At 51.1% G+C, this 19237-nt stretch overlaps 1 protein-coding gene across 3 annotated transcripts; it reads right to left on the bottom strand.

Annotated features, from left to right (window-relative positions):
- Positions 1 to 731: 731 nt before the first annotated feature.
- On the bottom strand, positions 732 to 16429 carry LOC140207262 (killer cell lectin-like receptor subfamily G member 1). Of its 3 annotated transcripts, XM_072275714.1 has the most exons (9): positions 16334 to 16429; positions 14135 to 14220; positions 12738 to 12809; positions 11198 to 11317; positions 5529 to 5645; positions 4916 to 4993; positions 3349 to 3491; positions 1923 to 1987; positions 732 to 1003 (listed from the first exon to the last, which is right to left on the bottom strand). In XM_072275714.1, exons 2-9 carry the CDS (start codon positions 14199 to 14201, stop codon positions 814 to 816), a joined length of 852 nt encoding a protein of 283 aa, XP_072131815.1. In that variant the 5' UTR covers positions 14202 to 14220; positions 16334 to 16429; the 3' UTR covers positions 732 to 813. The 3 variants fall into 3 exon arrangements, with proteins under 3 accessions (XP_072131815.1, XP_072131817.1, XP_072131816.1); XM_072275716.1 differs by lacking the exon at positions 11198 to 11317; XM_072275715.1 differs by lacking the exon at positions 4916 to 4993.
- Between the last annotated feature and the right edge of the window lie 2808 nt (positions 16430 to 19237).

The following is a 19237-nucleotide window of genomic DNA, read 5'->3' on the forward strand; positions in this document are numbered from 1 at the left end:
AGTTTAGGGGTAACATGAGGGGGAACTTCTTTATTCAGAGAGTTGTAGCTGTATGGAACGAGCTTTTAGTGGAAGCGGTACAGGCAGGTTCTATGTTGTAACAAAAAAAAAAACGATAGGCATGTGGACAGGAAAGGGATGGATTGCTATGGACTGAGTGCAGGTAACTGGGACTAGGTAAGAGTAAGCATTCCGCACGTACTACAAGGGCCGAAATGTCCTGTTTCCGTGCTATAATTGTTATATGGTTATATGTTATTCGCCCTTTTCCTCCCTCTGGAGGAGAATGGAGTAAGAAGGAGGGGCAGAAAGAGTCAGGAGTGAATTTGAGAGGATGGAAGAGTGATAGTATACGAGAGAGAAGGGCGAATATTAGCGGGTGATCACTTCGCTCACACATGCTCTTCATATTCTATCCCTTCACACTATGATCCGGGTCAATTTTGACTCGGCCCAAGAATCCCCTCATAACAAGTGTCTATACCAAATTCTGAACAACAGATCTTTTTGAAATATATAAATAGCTTATCTGACATTAATAAATGGGTTATTAATTCTTAATTGATGTTTCAGTGATCTAAAATCCCTTTCAATAGATATGAGTCAAGTTTGACCCGGAACAACCACAATGTACAAGCAATTGTAGTACCTGTACAAAAGTGTATACAGATATAAATATGTTCATTGTTGCTCATTTTGGTTCACTTTAATAAAAGTCACCAAATTCTGGCTAAAATATCACTTAGGGTGTTTTTATTGTTGTCAAATGTAAAAGCGTGTCAAATCGGACCCGAACAGTATGCATGGGTTAATTCAGATCGGCCCCACGGGCTGTTGACAGAGATCCTGGATCTCTTCGGGAAAATCTGGGAACAAATGTGCGGACTTCTCGCAGATGAAACCGTGCTTAAGGTCGCAAGGAGAACTCCCTCCGTTCTGGTCGCAGTGACCGCAGGCGGGTGTTCCAGGGTAAATCTTGAGCAAGAGTCCAGAGGCCACATTCCTGTCAAAGAGGGTTCAACAATTTCTACTGAGACAAAACTAATCCGATTAAACAACGTTCTCCCCACAGACCTGAAACCAACCCCAGACTAATCGCACTGACCCACTCTGTCCCCACAGCACTGTGTCAATCTCCAGACTAACCCTAGTACACCTCGCTCCCCTCAGATCTGTTTCAGTCCCCAAAAATCTCGCTGCTCCACCTTTTCCCCACATTAAAGTCTGGAAATTAATCCCAAAGGCCCACTCTCATCCCGCAGCCCTGTGTCGGTCACTAAATTAGTCCCATTGCCCTTCGCGCTCCCGACAGCTTCGTGTCTGTCTTCAAACTAATCCCACTGCATCGTCCTCTCCCCACCGTCACGTGTCGGCCGCCAAACCACTGACACACTCTCTCCCACAGCCCTGCGTCAGTCTGCAAACTAATCTCACTGACCCACTCTGTGCACACAACCCTGTATCGGTCTTCAAACGAATCCAATTGTCCCACTCTCTCCCTTCAGATCTCTATCAGTAACCAAACTATTCCCGCTGCCCAACTCCTTTCTCACAGAACAATGTCAGTCCGCAAGATAATCCCACTCTCTTTCCCTCTCCCCACCTTTCCCTGTCAGTACAAACTAATTCCACTGCATCGCGCACTCTCCACAGCCCAGTGAGCGTCAGCTAAATAAGTCCATGGCCCTCTACCAGTCCTCAAAATATTCCCCTGCCCTGCCCTTCCCCGACAGAGACGTATCGGTCCCCAAAGAATTCCCGTACTACCATCCTCTCCCGACAACCTCGAAAAGTCTTCAAACAAATCCCAATCCCGCTCCCTCTTCCCACAAACCTACTTTAGCCTTTAAACTAATCCCATTTTCTCCCCTCAGGACAGTGTCATTCCCCAACCTCAACCCCACATATCCATCAAATCTCACCCGTCTTCGCATTTTCCAATCCAGTAAGCAAGGTTTCGGTTACGAAGAAAAAGGAAAACAGCTTTCTGTGAAATTAAATTCCTTCGATTAACAGCTAGATTCACAAACTATTTACGCAGCCTCCGTCAGTTGTTGATGGTATGATGCGAAGGGAGCTTCACTCTCTGTCCGATCCAGGAAGTGTGAGATGGGACGGAGGAAGCTTCATCCCTTGTCTGACCCCGGAATCTGTTATGGGACGGTGTGGAGGGAGCTTCACTCTGTGTCTGACCCCGGGAGTATGTAATGGGACGGTGGGGAGGGAGATTCACTCTGTGCCTGACCCCGGGACTGTGTTATGGGACGGTGCGGAGGGAGCTTCCCTCTGTGTCTGATTCGGGAGTGTGATGGTAAGGTGTGGAGGAATCTTTACTCTGTGGGACCCCTTGACTGTCTCTTGCGGCGCTGCGGAGGAAAATTCACTCTGTGCCTGACCCCGGAATTGTCTGATGGGACGGTGTGGAGAGAACTTCACTCTGTGCCTGACTCCAGGAGTGTGTGATGGGATGGTGCTGAGGCAGCATCACTCTCTGTCTGACTCCTGGAGTGTGTGGAGAAAAAAAATACTCTGTGTTTGACCCCGGGTGTGTGTGATGGACGGTGTGGAGGGAGATTCACTCTGTGCCTGACCCCGGGAGTGTGTGATGGGACGGTGTGGAGGGAGATTCACTCTGTGTCTGACCCCGGGAGTGTGTGATGGGACGGTGTGGAGGGAGATTCATTCTGTCTCTGACCCTGGGAGTGTGTGATGGGACGGTGTTCAGGGAGATCCACTCTGTGTCTGACCCCGAGAGTGTGTGATGGGACGTAGAGGAGGGAGCTTCACTCTGTGTCTGACCCCGGGAGTGTGTGATGAGACGGTGTGGAGGGAGATTCACTCTGTGTCTGACCCCGGGAGTGTGTGATCGGACGGTGTGGAGGGAGATTCACCCTGTGTCTGACCCCGGCAGTGTGTGATGGGACGGTGTAGAGTGGGCTTTGCTCTGTGTCTCAATCCGGGAGTGAGTGATGGGACGTTGCAGAGGGGGCTTCACTCTGTGTCTGACCCCAGGAGTCTGTGATGGGACGGTGGAGAGGGAGATTCATTCCGTGTCTGACCACGGGAGTGTGTGATCGGAACGTGCGGATGGAGATTCACTCTGTGTCTGACCCCGGGAGTGTGTGATGGGACGGTGTGGAGGGAGATTCACTCTGTGTCTGACTCCGGGAGTGTGTGATGGGATGGTGCTGAGGCAGCATCACTCTCTGTCTGACTCCGGGAGTGTGTGGAGAAAAATTTACTTTGTGTCTGACCCCAGGTATGTGTGGTGGGTGTTTCACTCTGTGCGTCGGGAGTCTGTAATGAGTTCTGTGTTACTGTGGGATCTTCTCGTGGTTTGACACCTACCGCTTCATCCCTTGTATTGATTTCGAAAAGTCTTGAATCACGGTTTGAACATTCTTGCATCGCTGTGTAGAAAGATGTTTCAAAGATGGATACGTAATAACACCGTTCTTTATTTCTGATCCAGTCCTTGGGACACGTTGGCTCTGGAAATCAGCAGTAAGGCACAGTGAAACTCCTTACACACTGTTTCATAACAGACAATCAGAGAAGTTTAGTAATGTTCCTTCTACTCCGTCTGATCACGCAAACCCGAAAGTCTCCCTCCCCGTCGTCCGATCACACCCTGCTGGTATCAGACAGAAAGCGAAACTCCATCCAGAGCCGGTCAAGCGTTCCCGATTTCAGACACTGAGTGAACCACTCCCTATTTCTCCATAGTTTCCCATCACAAACTCACAGTGTCAAACAACGAGTCCCATCACAGTGTCCCGCTGTCAGATTCAGAGTGAAACTGCCTCCACACCGTCACATCACACACACTCTCTGGGCCAACACTAGATGTCGCTGCCTCCACGCCTTCCGATCACATACTGCCGGGGTAAGAAACTGGGTATCGTTCCCTCCACACCGGACGCTAATACATTCACGAGGTCAGCCACAGTGTGTGTTGCATCCAGACCTTCTCGTCAGAGACACCGGAGGACAGCCACAGTGTGAATCTTACTCCCTACGGCCTCATCACACACTCCAAGTCTCAGACATGGAGTGAAGCTCATGCAAACAGTCCCAACACACACTACCGAGATCAGACACGGATTCAAACTATCTCGGCACCTGCCCCTCACTGACACGCGGAGTCAGTTACAGTGTGAAGCTCTCTGCACACCATCCAACCACACGATGCCTGGAGTCAGCTACCTATTGGGGTTCCATCCACACTGTCCCTTCACACTGTCTTGGAGACAGACACAGAGTGAAGCTCTTACCTCGTGGGCCAGTCGCACACTCCAGGGGTCAGGCAGATACAGGGTGAAACTCCAGCGCCAACGTTCCATCATAGATTCCCGAGGCCAGGCACAGAGTGAAGCTCCTTCCACACACTTCCATCACGCACTCCCGGGTTCACACACAGTTGATGCTCCCTCCATACCGTCCCATCACACACTCCAGTGGTCACTCATACCTTAAAGCTCCAATCACGCTGTCCCATCGCACAGTCCCGTGGTCAGACACATAGCGATGCTCCCTCCACACCCACCCATAACACACTCCGGGGTTTAGACTGGAGTAAAGATCATTCCACACCGCCTCATCACAAAACCTCTGGGTCAGACACAGAGTGACCTTCCCTCCACACCATCTATCACAAATTCTCCGGTCAGGCAGAGAGTGAGGTTATCTTACCCCCTCCAGTGACACACTCACGGATTCAGACATAAAGTGATGCTCCCTCCACACCGTTCCTTCACACACTCCCAGGGTCAGACACAGACTGAATCTCCCTCCACACCGTCCCATCACACACTCTCAGGGTCGGACACAGAGTGCAGCTCCCTCCACACCATCCCATCAACCTCACCCCTCACCCTGTGATGACGAGCCGAGTAGGTAACCGTTGTTCCCTCACCTCTGTTGTTGGTGAGGAATTGGCAAAGTAGTTGGTAGTTTTTTTCGGAGATGATCTGAGACTGACGAATCTGTGATACTGAGAGAGATGGTGAACGACGTTTAGCGTTACAGTGACGTGTGAGACATTGCCACGGTGCTGCGCGGATCGCGGTAAGTAGTGTGTCAGTGTCACGGTGAGGTACGGTTCATGTTGAGGAGCGTGTAGGTGTCATGGTCAGTGGTCTGTCAGTGTCACAGTCAAGGGCGTGTCAGTGTTACAGTGAGGGCACATTGCTGTCACTGTGAGCGTCTTCTCTGTCTCACGGTGAGAATCGTGTCCGTGTCGCCGTTAGTAGTGTATCAGTGTCGCATACAGGGGCGTGTTACCGCTACGGTGCCAGGATTGTTGGTGTTATTGGGAATGGCATGTCGGTATCAATATAGAAGACTGGATTGTGTTACGATAAAGGCCGTGTTATTGTCACGGATAAGGGCTGTGTCGGTGACACCGTGAGGTGTTTGTCTGTGTCACGTTCAGGGCCGTGTCGGCATCACTGTGAGGTTTTACCCTAACACTTCATTCCACTCTGTTAGTTTACGGTCTGACACTATCCGGATCCCTTTCGACTCACCATAGATCGAGAGCCCGGCCACTGTCACGATGAGGGCGGATGTAACTAGACAGAGTAGGCAGATCTTAAAGTTCGATCTATTTCCGAGGTTGTCTTTCGGCTCACGTTTATGCGGACCTGCAGAGAGACCATTCCGTGTGTGTGTGGATTCAGCCGTCTCCACCACTGGGACTCCCTTCCACCCACAATCCGCTCTCTCTCCTTCCACCAGGATTACCCCTCCCTCCCTCAATCAAATCTACTTTCAACCGTTATCGCTGAAAGTCCAAATTGGTTTTCCTGGCAAAGTCTGTCTAATGTCTAACTGATTCGAGAGGTGTTTTTTTCCCCCTCTCTCTCGAAGGTGATGGATGAAGTTGGACTCGGGGATGTTGTTCTCGTGAACTTCAACTGGGCGTTTGACCAGGTTCCTCAGGAGGGCGTTATCCAGAGAGATTATGCTTCAACGGATCCATGAGGAATTGGCCGCTTCGTTTAAGAGTTTATCATTTTCACAGTTGTATTATTGTTTTCACGCTTTCTAATTGCAAATGTCACTCCGCTATTTAAGAAGGGAGCAAGGAAGCAAAAAGGAAATTATAGACCTATTAGCTTGATATCGATGGTTGGGAAGTTGTTGGAGTCGATTTTCAAGGATGTGGTTACAGAGTACTTGCAGGCATATGACAAGACAGGCAGAACTCAGCATGGTTTCCTTAAAGAAAATCCTGCCTGACAAACCCATTACAATTTTTTGAGGAAATTACAAGTAGGCAGGACAAGGGAGATGCAGTGGATGCTGTATATTTGGATTTTCAGAAGGCCTTTGACAAGGTGCCACACATGAGACTGCTTAACAAGGGAAGAGCACATAGAATTATGGGAACGTTACATATTAGGATATAGCGTTGGCTGATTGGCAGGAAACAGATAGTAGGGATAAAAAAAGATCCTTTTCCGTTGGCTGCCGGTTACCAGTGGTGTCCCACAGGGGTCCGTGTTGGGGCCGCTTCTTTTTACATTGTACATCAACGATTTGGATTATGGAACAGATTGCTTTGTGACTACGTTTGCTGATGATACAGGGATAGGTGGTTGGGCCGGTAGTCCTGAGGAAACAGAGAGTCCGCAGAGATACTTGGATAGATTGGAAGAATGGACAAAGAAGTGGCAAATGAAATATAATTTTGGAAAGTGTATGGTTATGCACTTTGGCAGAAGAAATAAACGGGCAGACTATTATTTAAATAGGGAGAGTATTCTAAGTTCTGAGATGCAACGGGACTTGGGAGTCCTCGTGCAGGATACCCTTAAAGTTAACCTCCAGGTTGAGTCAGTAGTGAAGAAGGCGAATGCAATGTTGGCATTCATTTCCAGAGGAATAGAGTATAGGAGCAGGGATGTGATGTTGAGGCTGTATAAGGCGCTGGTGAGACCTCACTTGGAGTACTGTGGGCTGTTCTGGGCTCCTTATTTAAGAAAAGATTTGCTGACGTTGGAGAGGGTACAGAGAAGATTCACCAGAATGATTCCCGGAATGAGAGGGTTAACATATCAGGAACTTTTGTCCGCTCTTGGACTGTACTCCTTGGAGGCTAGAAGAATAAGGAGAGAGCTCATAGAAACATTTCGCATGCTGAAAGGCATGCACAGAGTGGATGTGGCCAAATTGTTTCCCATGATGGGGGAGTCTAGTCCGAGAGGGCATGACTTAAGGATTGAAGGGCGCCCATTCAGAACAGAGATGCGAAGAATTTTTTTTAGCCAGAGGGTCGTGAATCTATGGAATTTGTTGCCACGGGCGGCAGTGGAGCCCAAGTAATTGGGTGTATTTAAGGCAGAGATTGATAGGTATCTGAGTAGCCAGGACATCAAAGGTTCTGGTGAGAAGGCGGGGGAGTGGGACTAAATGGGAGAATGGACAACCTCATGATAAAATGGCGGAGCAGACTTGATATGCCGAATGGCAAACTTCTTCTCCTTTGTCTTATGGGACATATGACCGTCTTGTGGGGACTAACATGTTGCGGGGATATTCGTGGACTCCATTGTGTTTCTTTATTTTATAGCTGCGGCATGCAGAGGTGCGGTACGGTAACGTAGTGGCTGGCACAGCGCTCCACAATACCAGAGAAGCGGGTTCAAATACCGCCACTACCTAGGTGCTCTGGTTTCCTCCCACAGTCCAAAGGCCTATCAGTTGGTACGCGAACAACTCATTGCAAATTGTCCCGCGATTAGGCGAGGAATAAATTGGGGATTGCTTGCTTGAAGGGTGGGATGTGCCGAGATTCTTCAATACATGTTCAAATCTAAATACTTTTCTAAAATGCCTGTATATGATGTATCTGTTAGTCTTGCGAGACCATGGTTCTACGCCTGGAAAGTCTTCTTTCTCCAGGGTGCAGGCCTGGGCAAAGATGTATGGAAGACCGGCGGTTGCCCATGGCATGTCTCTGCTCTCCACGACACCGATGTTGTCGAAGGAGTCGATGCAGCTTGGAACCAGTGTCGACGCAGAGCACTGTGTGGTTAAGTGCCATGCTGAAGGACACAACACGCTGGGGCTCGAATCTTCAGGTCGCTAGAGGAATGTCTTACCTACTTGGCCACATGCCCAAACAGGACTGGAATTCTAAGTGAAATGCTAAGGGTTAAGACCCTTAACTGACAACGTAGAATAGGATTTTGGGTTGGCCGCGCAGGTCAATGGGGTGTTTAGTATGACAGTAGAAAAGTGTTTATGGAAACGGTGGAGATAGCAGAGGTACTTAATGGATATTTTGCTTTAGTGTTTACGACAAAAAACGATCATGGCAATTGTCCTGATGACTCAGAGCAGATTGAAAAGCTAGAGCATATAGAAATTCAGCCTTCTGTGGGAATCGAAGGAGGAGATTGCTGAGCAGCTGCAATGATCTTTGCATCATGAACGGGTACAAAAGAGGTTCCCAATGATTGGAGGGTTGCAGATGTTGTTCCCTTATTGAAGAAAAGAACCAGGGACAGCCCAGGAAATTAGACCAGTGAGTCTTACTTCAGTGGTCGCTAAGTTGATGGGAAATATCTTGAAAGCAGGATTTATGAATATTTGGAGAGGCATGATATGAATAGGAATAGTCAGCATGGCTTTGTCAAAGGCAGGTCATGCCTTCCGAGCCTGATAGAATTTTTTGAGGATGTGACTAAACACATCGATGAAGGGACAACAGTAGTTGTCGTGTACATGGATTTCAGCAAGACATTTGATAAGGTACCCCATACAAGGCTTATCGAGAAAGTAAGGAGGCATGGGATCCAAGGGGACATTGCTTTTTGGACCCAGAATTGTATTGTCCACAGAAGACAAATACTGGTTGTAGACGGGTCATACTCTGTATGGGGTTTGGTAACCAGTGGTGTGCCTCAGGGATCTGTTCTAGGACCTCTTCTCTTCATGATTTTTACAATTGACCTGGTGAGGAATTGGAGGGATGCGTTACTAAATTTGCTGATGACACAAAGGTTGGTGGGCGGGGTGGGGGGTTGTGGATAGTATGGAGGGGTGTCAGAGGTTACAGCGGGAGACAGATAGGATACAAAACTATACTAATAAGTGGCAGATGGCGTTCAACCCATATAAGTGTGAGGTAGTCCATTATGATAGGTCAAATATGGTGGCAAAATATTGTATTAACGATTAGGCTCTTGGCAGTGTGGTGGATTAGAGGGATCTTGAGGTTCGAGTCCGTGGGGGACGCTCAATGTAGCTGCGCAGGTTGCTATGTGTTAAGAATGCATATGGTGTATTGGCCTTCATTAATCGTGGAACTTAGTTTAAGAACCGAGAGGTAATGTTGCAGCTATATAGGACCCTGGTCAAACCCCACTTCGAGTACTGTGCGCAGTTCTGGTCGCCTCTCTATCTGAAGGATGAAAGGGTGCAGAGGAGGTTTACAAAGATGTTGCCTGGATTGGGGAGCATGCCTTATGAGAACAGGTTGAGTGAACTCGGCCTTTTCTCCTGGAGCGACGGAGGGCGAGAGGTGACCTGATAGAGGTGTACACGATGATGAATGGGCACGGAACGTGTCGATAGTCAGAGGCTACAATGGCTAACAGGAGAGAGAATAGTTTTAAAGTCCTTGGAGAAAGGTACAGAGGAGATGTCATATCTAAGTTTTTTTTACGCTGATAGTGATGAGTGCGTGGAATGGGCTGCCGGTAACGATGGTGTTGGCGGACCGATAGGGTCTTTTAATGGACTCCCCGATAGGTGCATGGAGTTTAGAAAAATAAAGGGCTATGGGTAACGTTGGGTAAATTCTAAAGTAACGTTACATTCATCACAGCATTGTAGGCCGAATGGCATGTATACCGCTGTTGGTGTTCTACGCTTTTATGTTTCTCTGATAGAGGGGAGAAGAGAGTGGCCGGGAGGACTGGAGAGAAAAAAAAAAAAGATGAAGGCCTTGAAGGAGTCGATGTGGACAGGGTGCTTCCTGTGGAAGGAGAGTGGAAGACCAGGGGACACAACCTCAGAATAACGGGGCGTCCATTGGAACGCAGATGAGGAAAAATCTCTTTAGCCAGACTGCGGTGGATCTGTAGATATATTGCCACAGGCCGCTCTGGAGACCAAGTCTCTGTGCAGATCTATGGGAGAGGGTGCCAGATTCTTGATTAGTCAGGGCATCAGGGTCTTGGGATGAAGGAAGGGGATTGGACCGAGAGTAAATTGGAACGGCCATATCGAAAAGGAGAAGCAGACTCAATGAGCAAAATGACCGAACACTTCTCCACATCATATGGCCTTACAGTCGGTTACTCTGTGTCATTGAGGAAGGAAAAAAAAGAGATAATTTGGCCGTCAAGCTATACCAGTCAAGGATAGCTCAGGATGCAGGCCATGGGGATGAAGCACAGCGATCCAGAGATACGGATACACGGTTCCCTGAAAGCGGAATCACAGGTAGACAGGAACCCTGGGGAGTGTTGTAGAACAGAGGGACCCAGGGGTACAGGGACACGGTTCTCTGAAAGTGGAGTCACAATAGACAGGGACGCTGGGGAGTGTTGTAGAACAGAGGGACCCAGGGGTACAGGTACACGGTTCCCTGAAAGTGGAGTCACGGGAAGACTGGACGGTGAAGAAGCCGTCTGACACCCTGGCCTTCATCAGTCAGGACACTGAGTGCGGAAGTCGGGAGGTCACGTTGTAGTTCTACAATATGTCGGTGGGGCCGCACATGAAGTACGGTGTTCAGTTTCCGTCGTCCTGCTGTGGGGAAGACACCAGTGGGCCGGATGGATGGAAGGAAGGACTGCAGAAGGAGATTCATGAGGATGTTCCCAGGAGTTGAGGGACTGACTTACGGAGAGAAGTCCGTCAGGCTGGGACTTTATTGCTTACAGTTTACCTGTGACCGTACAGAGGTGTACAAAACCATGAGGGGCACAAATCGGATGAATGAGCACATTAGGGAGAATCGAGTACGCGAGCGCACGGGTCTAAAATGAGACAGGAATCAATTTAATTGGAGACCACAGAGGCAATTTTTTCAAACCAAATACCGGTCCGAATGTGGAACTAGCTGCCTGATAAATGGAGGCTGAGGGAAATGAATTTGAAGCATTAAAGTAAGGCACACGCTCTTCTGAATATAACTTGTGGCTTTCTCCACAGTGACGCCAATAATGTGAACTCTGACCTGATAGGGCATTGTCTGGCAATTTTCGGAGCCCAGAGCCGATGGGAGGAGCCTCATCCTCATTCATGAGGTGATCGTCATTCCGAAAGTTCACCTCTGAGTAGGTAGATGTCAGGCCGTCTGGGGGAGAGAGCGATGGAGGATGAGAGAGAAGGAAATAGAATGAAGAGCGGCCGGCAGAGAATGGAGGGGGGCTAGGACAGAGAGTAAGAGCAGAGGGAGAGGGTGAGGTGAGGGGGAGAGATAGGGCTGAAAGGCAGGGGTGGAAGGAGAGATTGATGGAAGAGAAGAGAGAGTGGGTAACGATAGGAAAATGGGAGAGAGAAAATAGGGAGAGATATTGAGTATAGGAGGGGAGCGACAGCGGGGGCAGAGAGTAAGAGTGAGCCAGGACAGAGAGGGCTGAGAGAAGCAAAGAGATGGGAGTGTGAGGGAAGGTGAGTAATGAGAGAGAGGGAGAGAGAGGGGAGGAGAGAGACAGAGAACATATATGAGAGGGAGAGAAAGGGAATGGGAGCAGACAGAGAAGAGCGGGAGCTGAGAGGAAAATCAGGCGACAGGAAGAACAGGGAGAGGGAGACAGAGAGGTGGAGTGGAGGAGATAAATGGAGGAGAGAGAGTGAGCAACGATAGAGGGCAAGAATGCGACGGAGAGAGCGAGAATGAGAGAGGGAGATAGGGGCGAGTTTTGACATTGGGAGCAGTGAGGGAGAGTAGGGAAAGGTGGGAGAGGAATGGAGATGGAGAGTGTTGTGGAAGGGAGAGAGGAGGATGAGCGAGAGAGGGGGAGAGAGAGGTGGATGTTGATGGATGGTCTAGTTACGAGATAGTGAGCAGAGAGAGGAGAAAGGATTGAAGAAGAGAGTGGGAAAGAGAGGTGGACAAGGAGAGGGTAAGAGAAGGGGTGCGAGAGAAGAGAGGGGACTGGGAGAGGGAAGAGGGGGAGCCGGAGGGGTGGAAGTGTGGGGGGGGGGCTGGTTGAGAGGGGAGAGGGAGGAAGAGATGAGAGGGGAGAAAAGGAGGATTAGAAAGCGGACAGGGTCGTTCGAATGTTCTACAGTGTCCCATCGTAACTGTGTCTTTCACTGCGCCTCGTCCTCACCTCCACTCCCACGGTGTTCACTACCCACCGCTCCTCCCACAGAGCTCACTCTTCACAGACCCTTCCCACGGTGCCCCCTGCGCGTCGTGCCCCGCCCCCTCCCCCCCCCCCCAATAGTGCTCTCTCCTGGATGTACCTCTTCCTCCCGCAGCAATCCTTCCTCCTCCCGTCACACAGCGCTACATCCACAGCTTCCGTCACGGGACGCACCAGCCCCACCAAGCGCTGCTCCCCTCTTCCAGGGCGCTACACCCTCCCAGAGCGCACCCTGAACACCGACCCTCACAGAGCTCCCGCCTCACCATGTCAACCACGTGTTCTCTTTGACTTCTTCTACACCAGGGAATCGGTGAGTTTAATGTACACTTGCCCTGAGATCTCTCGACACGAATGGACGCGTCACGTAAACACAATGAAATCAATATGGATGAAACTGACCTCCATCTCTACGGACCCGGGGCGCTGAGACGGCCGTGAAATTAAGTTCCACGTACGAACAATCAGGTTCAGCTGGGAACAGAAAAAAGAGGGTCAGAAAAAGAGTGAATCTCCCTCCACACCGTCCCATCACACTTTGCCGGGGTCAGGCACAGAGTCAAACTCCCTCCACACCGTCCCATCACACACTGCCGGGGTCAGGCACAGAGTCAAACTCCCTCCACACCGTCCCATCACACACTCCTGGGGTCAGACACAGAGTGAATCTCCCTCCACACCGTCCCATCACACACTCCCGGGGTCAGACACAGAGTGAATCTCCCTCCACACCGTCCCATCACACACTCCCGGGGTCTGACACAAAGTGAATCTTCCTCCGCACCGTCACATCACACACCCCCCGGGGTCAGACACAGAGTGAATCTCCCTCCACACCGTCCCATCACACACTGCCGGGGTCAGGCACAGAGTCAAACTCCCTCCACACCGTCCCATCACACACTCCCGGGGTCAGACACAGAGTGAACCTCCCTCCACACCGTCCCAGCACACACTCCCGGGGTCTGACACAAAGTGAATCTCCCTCCGCACAGTCACATCACACACTCCCGGGGTCAGACACAGAGTGAATCTCCCTCCACACCGTCCCATCACACACTCCCGGGGTCTGACACAAAGTGAATCTTCCTCCGCACCGTCCCATCACACAGTCCCGGGGTCAGACACAGAGTGAATCTCCCTCCGCACCGTCCCATCACACACTCCCGGGGTCAGACACAGAGTGAATCTCCCTCCGCACCGTCCCATCACACAGTCCCGGGGTCAGACACAGAGTGAATCTCCCTCCGCACCGTCCCATCACACACTCCCGGGGTCAGACACAGAGTGAATCTCCCTCCGCACCGTCCCATCACACACTCCCGGGGTCAGACACGGAGTGAATCTCCCTCCACTCCGTCCCATCACACACTCCCGGGGTCAGAAATAGAGTGAATCTCCCTCCACACCGTCCCATCACACACTCCCGGTATCAGACACAGAGTGAATCTCCCTCCGCACCGTCCCATCACACACTCCCGGGGTCAGACACAGAGTGAATCTCCCTCCACACCATCCCATCACACACTCCTGGGGTCAGACACAGAGTGAATCTCCCTCCACACCGTCCCATCACACACTACCGGGGTCAGGCAGAGAGTAAAGGTTTCCTCAGTCTCATCCATCACGCTCTCCCGTGTGTAAAGCAGAGAGTAAAGCTCCCCGGGCACCAACCTGTCACACCCCAGCCCCCCAACCTGTGTCTGATCACAGAGAGTAGCTTTGTCCACAGAATCCCTGCACATACGCCCAGGTGTAGAAACTGCGGGAAACTCCTTCCGTCTCACCGCCCTACTTACCTCCGGAAGGAGCAGGTGATTTCCATCCTGCGAGCTGCCTATCCGCGTAGGTCTCGTTCTCAACCATCTTATCAGGTCTCTGAGCTCTGAAAGGGATAGAAACATCGGTAGAGGAAACGCGTGATGGCAGACCGTGTCTCAGCAACAGCTGGTGAACAGCCGATAGAGTGAGGAAACTAGAGCAGGGACAGGAAGTACAGGGAGGAGGGAGATTGCGCGTGTGGGAGACGGTGGGATAGATGCGATTGCCAGGAGGGAAGAAATAAAATTGGAGAAGAGATTTGGAGAGTAATTGGGGGAAGAGTGCAGACAGTGGCGAGAGAGAATGAGGGAAGAAACGGAAGGAGGGGTTTAGAGAGGAATAGCAGGGGAGCGGAAGGAGGAAATGACGGAGATATTTGTGTCATCGAGGCTCTATTGTCATGGAGACCCCGGCCCCCAACCCGCACCCACCCCCGCACCGTTCCCCACTGGTTCTGAAAGGTTCGACTGTTTCTGTTCAACTCCAGGGCTTCAGGCATCAGAAACTCTGTCTGCGAGAAACGGCGGCTGCAGGAAACACCCCCAACACACACCGAGGTGTGTGAGCTGTCTCCCTCCGAGTGATATAAACAGCCCCCTCGAAACTCGTTCCATCCGAAAGGCTTCCTTGCCTTCTACGTCCTCTACATCCTCCCTGCACCTTATAATATATATGGCACCCCCCCCCACACACTCTCTCTCTCTCTCTCTCTCTCTCTCTCTCTCTCTCTCTCTCTCTCTCTCTCTCTCTCTCTCTCCTCTCTCTCTCTCTCTCTCTCTCTCTCTCTCTCTCTCTATCTCTCTCTCGTTCTCTCCCTCCCACCATCACCCCCCAGCACTTTGGACTTTGGACTTTTCTCTCCCCTTTCCCTCCAAAGTTTATCAGTCTCCCAGATCCATTCTTCGCCCTTTACAAGCTTCTCCCTCTCTACCGCCACTCCCACCACCCTCTGCCCTTTTCCACCCAACTTCCAACACCCTTCCCTTCCCCTCTCTCCCACCTGGCCCCTCTCTCCCTCTTTTCTCCTCTCTCCCACGTCCTCCCCCCCTCTCCCCAACGCCGTCTCCTTCCATATTATCTTAACCCACTCTCTCCCCCAGCATCCTACCGCACTCCGTTTCACCTCTCTACCCCCACCAGCCCTGTCTCTGTGTCTAAGAGATATCACACCCTTCCCCCACCCAAGCACTACACAGTGTTCTCCCCAAAATTCCCACGTCCCTTACACTGTTAGAGGGGAAGGGGTTAGTTGCTTCATGGCTCGGGATACCCAGCCGTCTTTCACATTCTCCCATCCCCGATTACCCGCCCTCCCCCTCGCTCACCTCATTTCCCTTCATCATATCTCCGGCTCTCCGCCACAGCGGCTTCCGCTTTCCCTTCCCTCCCCACCCCCATGCCGTTGCTCTTTCCTTCTCCTTCACTGGCACCTTCTCTCCACCGCTCTGCCCGGTCTCCCTCACTCCCATCCTCACCCCTCACCCGCTCCTTCTCTTCCTCTCACCATTCCTCCCTACCTCCAGCCGTTCCAAAAGCCTTGCCTTGTAAGCTGCCTCAGAGATTGCGTGTGTATGTGTGTCTGAGAGCCGGTGTGGTTTATACGAAAGAGGAAGGACGAGAAGGCGAGGACGGGAGGGTGCGAATGCACACACCACCCTCTCCGCTTTCAAACCCACCTTCCAACACTCTCCGTCCCCCTCTCTCCCACGCCCCCCTCCCCCATCTACCAGCCTCACTCTCTTTTATCTCTCTACCACACCTGTCGCCAAGAGATATTTCCCCCACAAACACACCCATGTTCTCCGGATATTATCCACGTCCCTTCCGACTTCTCGAAGGTGGAGAAGGGGATGGGAGATTTTTTGGATCGGGACACTCAGCCTCTCTCACATTCTCCCATTTCCCACTTTCTCCGCCCTCCCCTCCCCCATTCTCCCCCTTTCCCTTCCTTGCCCCTTCCTTCCACACGCTCTCCCGCTCCCCCTTCTCTCCCGCCACACCTTTCATCTTTCCCTCTCCCCTGCTTCCTCCCTCTCTGGCCCTCTTCGCTGCAGCCGTCTCCCGCACTCCCCACCCTCACCCCTCCTTCTCTCCCGCGTCCCACTCTCCCCACTGTCACTCCTCACCCGCTCCTTCTCTCTCTTTCAACACGTCTCCCTTCTCCACCATCTCCCTACCTCTAGCCGTTCCGGAAGCTTGAATTGTGTGTCTGCCTCAGAAATTGCGTGTGTGTGTGACTGGGAGCCGTTGTAGTGTGCAGGAAAGAGGAAGGAAGGGGAGGCGGGGAGGGGGCAGGGATTGGGTGGAGATATTATACATGACAGGAACCACATGATGTCCTAACAACACAGAACTGTGGTGAGGCTCAGATAGTCGGTGGGAAAAGTAGTAAAACCAGGCGTCAACTCTCTCTCTCATCGTGCTCATAAATCCCAGTGAACACAGAGCGGAAGATATGTAGATTTGACGCAATGTCCCGGCCCTCTCAGCACCACTGGTCTGTAGAAATGGAGGTCAGTTTCATCTATTTGGTTTCACTCTGTTTAGGTGAGGTGCCCATTCGTGTCGAGACATCTCAGGTCAAGTGTACAGTAAACCCGTAACGATTCCCTGGTGTAGAATATCAGAAAAACGCGTGATAGAGATAAGGAGGCTGGAGCTCTTTGGGAGGGTGGGTGTTGAGGGTGGGCTCTGGGAGGTACAGTGAGGGTAGACCTCCGTGGAAGCGGGGAGCAGCGCTTGGTGGGGATGGTGCGTCCCGTGAAGGGAGGTGTGGATGGAGCGATGTGTGATGCGGGGGACGGGGGATGGTGATGGGGGCCGCGGAGCGTAAAGAGCGCGGTTGGAGGGATCTGTGAAGTGGGAGCTCTGTTGGAGGGTCAGTCAGTACGAAACACCATGAGAGGAGGGGAGGTGAGGAAGGATGCAGTAGAAGAGGCAGTGAGGAGGGGACGTTGTATTACACTTGAACGACTCTCTCCGCTTTCTAAGCCTCCTTCTCTATCCTCTCATCTCACCCACACCTTCTCTCCCACCCTCACGCTCCCCCTCTCCCTTCTCCCACTCCCCTCTCCTCTCGCTCCCCTTCTCTCAACCGTCTCCTCTTTTGTGTTGGGGCCAGAGACGCGGAGGTCTGTTGGTGATGGAGCGGTAGACACAAACAGAGAGTTGAGCCGGGGAGTTTGGGAATCAGGGAGAAGGGTGCAGTGGAGCAAATAGGTGAAAGGAGGAGTTTGAAGGGGGAGGCTGCAACAGAGACGGGGAGTATTGAGAGGTAGATTGTCAGTGACGGGAAGTCGGTGTGGGGGATTGTGGAGGGGAAGTGTACTGCAGAGGAGTCAGGAGCTCATGGAGATGGTTAGTGGTGAAAGAGAGGACTCGGGTGACGAGATTCCGCATCTTCTGTGATCTCTGCATCTGGCAATACTTAAGAGCGTCCTTCAGGTGTCACGCCCGATGATCTACAGACCTGTGTCCGACAACAGACTGGGCCTGAATGGAGAGAAAATTAAAATACCTTTGGTACAAAGCGGCTTGGGAGACCTCGTGCAGGACTCCTTTAAGGTTAACTTTCCGGTCGTGACGGTGGGGATGTTAGTATTCATTTCTGGAGGTCTGGAATATATGAATACGGATTCTTCCGAACTGTAACGATTTATAAACAAACCAGCAGCAAGAGATTTTGCACTATGTTATATCAGTTGTAGAGTACTGTATGATAACCGATAGTGTATTGTGTAATTTTGAAAAAAAATTATACAGTTGTATATTTTGTTTGTAACGCTCAGTTATATTGGCTCGTATATGCCTCGGGGAAATCCCACCCAGCACCTGACTCAGATCTTCCAACGGAGTCGAGAAATGGAGTGGTCACCGATCCAGCTAAGATAGCCGCGGTGACCACCAGGCCGACACCCCAGAAGGTGAGCGCCTTACGCTCGTTTTTGGGGTTCTGCGGGTATTACCGCCAATTCGTGAAAGGATATGCGAAAATGAGTCACCCATTGAGCCAGCTGTTGTGTGGTTATCCACCTGTGGGGAAGAAAAGGAAGGGAGACCGAGGGCCGGAGGTAGGAGGATACTTGAACCGGGGGAGCCTTTGAGGTCGTATAAGGCATTGGTCAGGCCCAATCTGGAGTATTGTGTTCAGTTTTGGTCACCAAATTACAGGAGGATATAAATAAGGTTGAAAGAGTGCAGGGAAGGTTTACAAGGATGTTGCCGGAACTTGAGAAACTCAGTTACAGGGAAACGTTGACTAGATTAGGACTTTATTCCCTGGAGCGTAGAAGAATGAGGGGAGATTTGATAGAGGTATATAAAATTATGATGGGTATAGATAGAGTGAATGCAAGCAGGTTTTTTCCACTGAGGCAAGGGGAGAAAAGAAACAGAGGACATGGGTTAAGGGTGAGGGGGGAAAAGTTTAGAGGGAACATTAGAGGGGGCTTCTTCACACAGAGAGTGGTGGGAGTATGGAATGAGCTGCCAGTCGAGGTGGTAAATGCGGGTTCTTTTTAACATTTAAGAATAAATTGGACAGATACATGGATGGGAGGTGTATGGAGGGATATGGTTCGTGTGCAGGTCAGTGGGACTAGGCAGAAAATAGTTCGGCACAGCCAAGAAGTGCCAAAAGGCCTGTTTCTGTGCTGTAGAATTTCTATGGTTTCTATGGTTTTCTTCTATGGTTTTGGATCGAGGTGGGATGCTCAATGTGAGGAGGTGTTCCAATCTCTAAAACGGGCGCTGACACAGCTCCCGTTGTTAGCTGTTGCTGATCCCCGGAAGCCGTATGTTCTACACACTGATGCCTGTCACGAGGTTCTTGGGACGGTCCTGTACCAGGAACAGGGCAACGGATTGAGGCTGGTGGCGTTTGTCAGCCGGAGTTTGTCGACAGCTGAGAGAAACTATTCCACTCACAAGCTGGAGTTGTTGGCGTTGAAATGGGCGGTGGTGGACAAGTTGAGTGACTATCTATACGTGGCCCAGTTTGAGGTGAGAACTGACAGCAACCCCCTCACTTATATCCTGACCTCGGTAAAGCTGGACGCTACTGGACACCGGTGGGTAGCGGC

This window comes from Mobula birostris, chromosome 13, assembly GCF_030028105.1.
Source record: "Mobula birostris isolate sMobBir1 chromosome 13, sMobBir1.hap1, whole genome shotgun sequence".
Taxonomy (NCBI): Eukaryota; Metazoa; Chordata; class Chondrichthyes; order Myliobatiformes; family Myliobatidae; genus Mobula; species Mobula birostris.

What these genes read in the sequence shown, in the direction of transcription:
- LOC140207262 (XM_072275714.1), bottom strand. Translation starts at nt 14,201, where the DNA reads ATGGTTGAGAACGAGACCTACGCGGATAGGCAGCTCGCAGGATGGAAA. An exon ending in GCCAGACAATGCCCTATCAG is followed by an intron (nt 5,646 to 11,197) that starts GTCAGAGTTCAC and finishes GTCTCTCTGCAG; the next exon opens with GTCCGCATAAACGTGAGCCG. An exon ending in GGCCGGGCTCTCGATCTATG is followed by an intron (nt 4,994 to 5,528) that starts GTGAGTCGAAAG and finishes CATCTCTCTCAG; the next exon opens with TATCACAGATTCGTCAGTCT.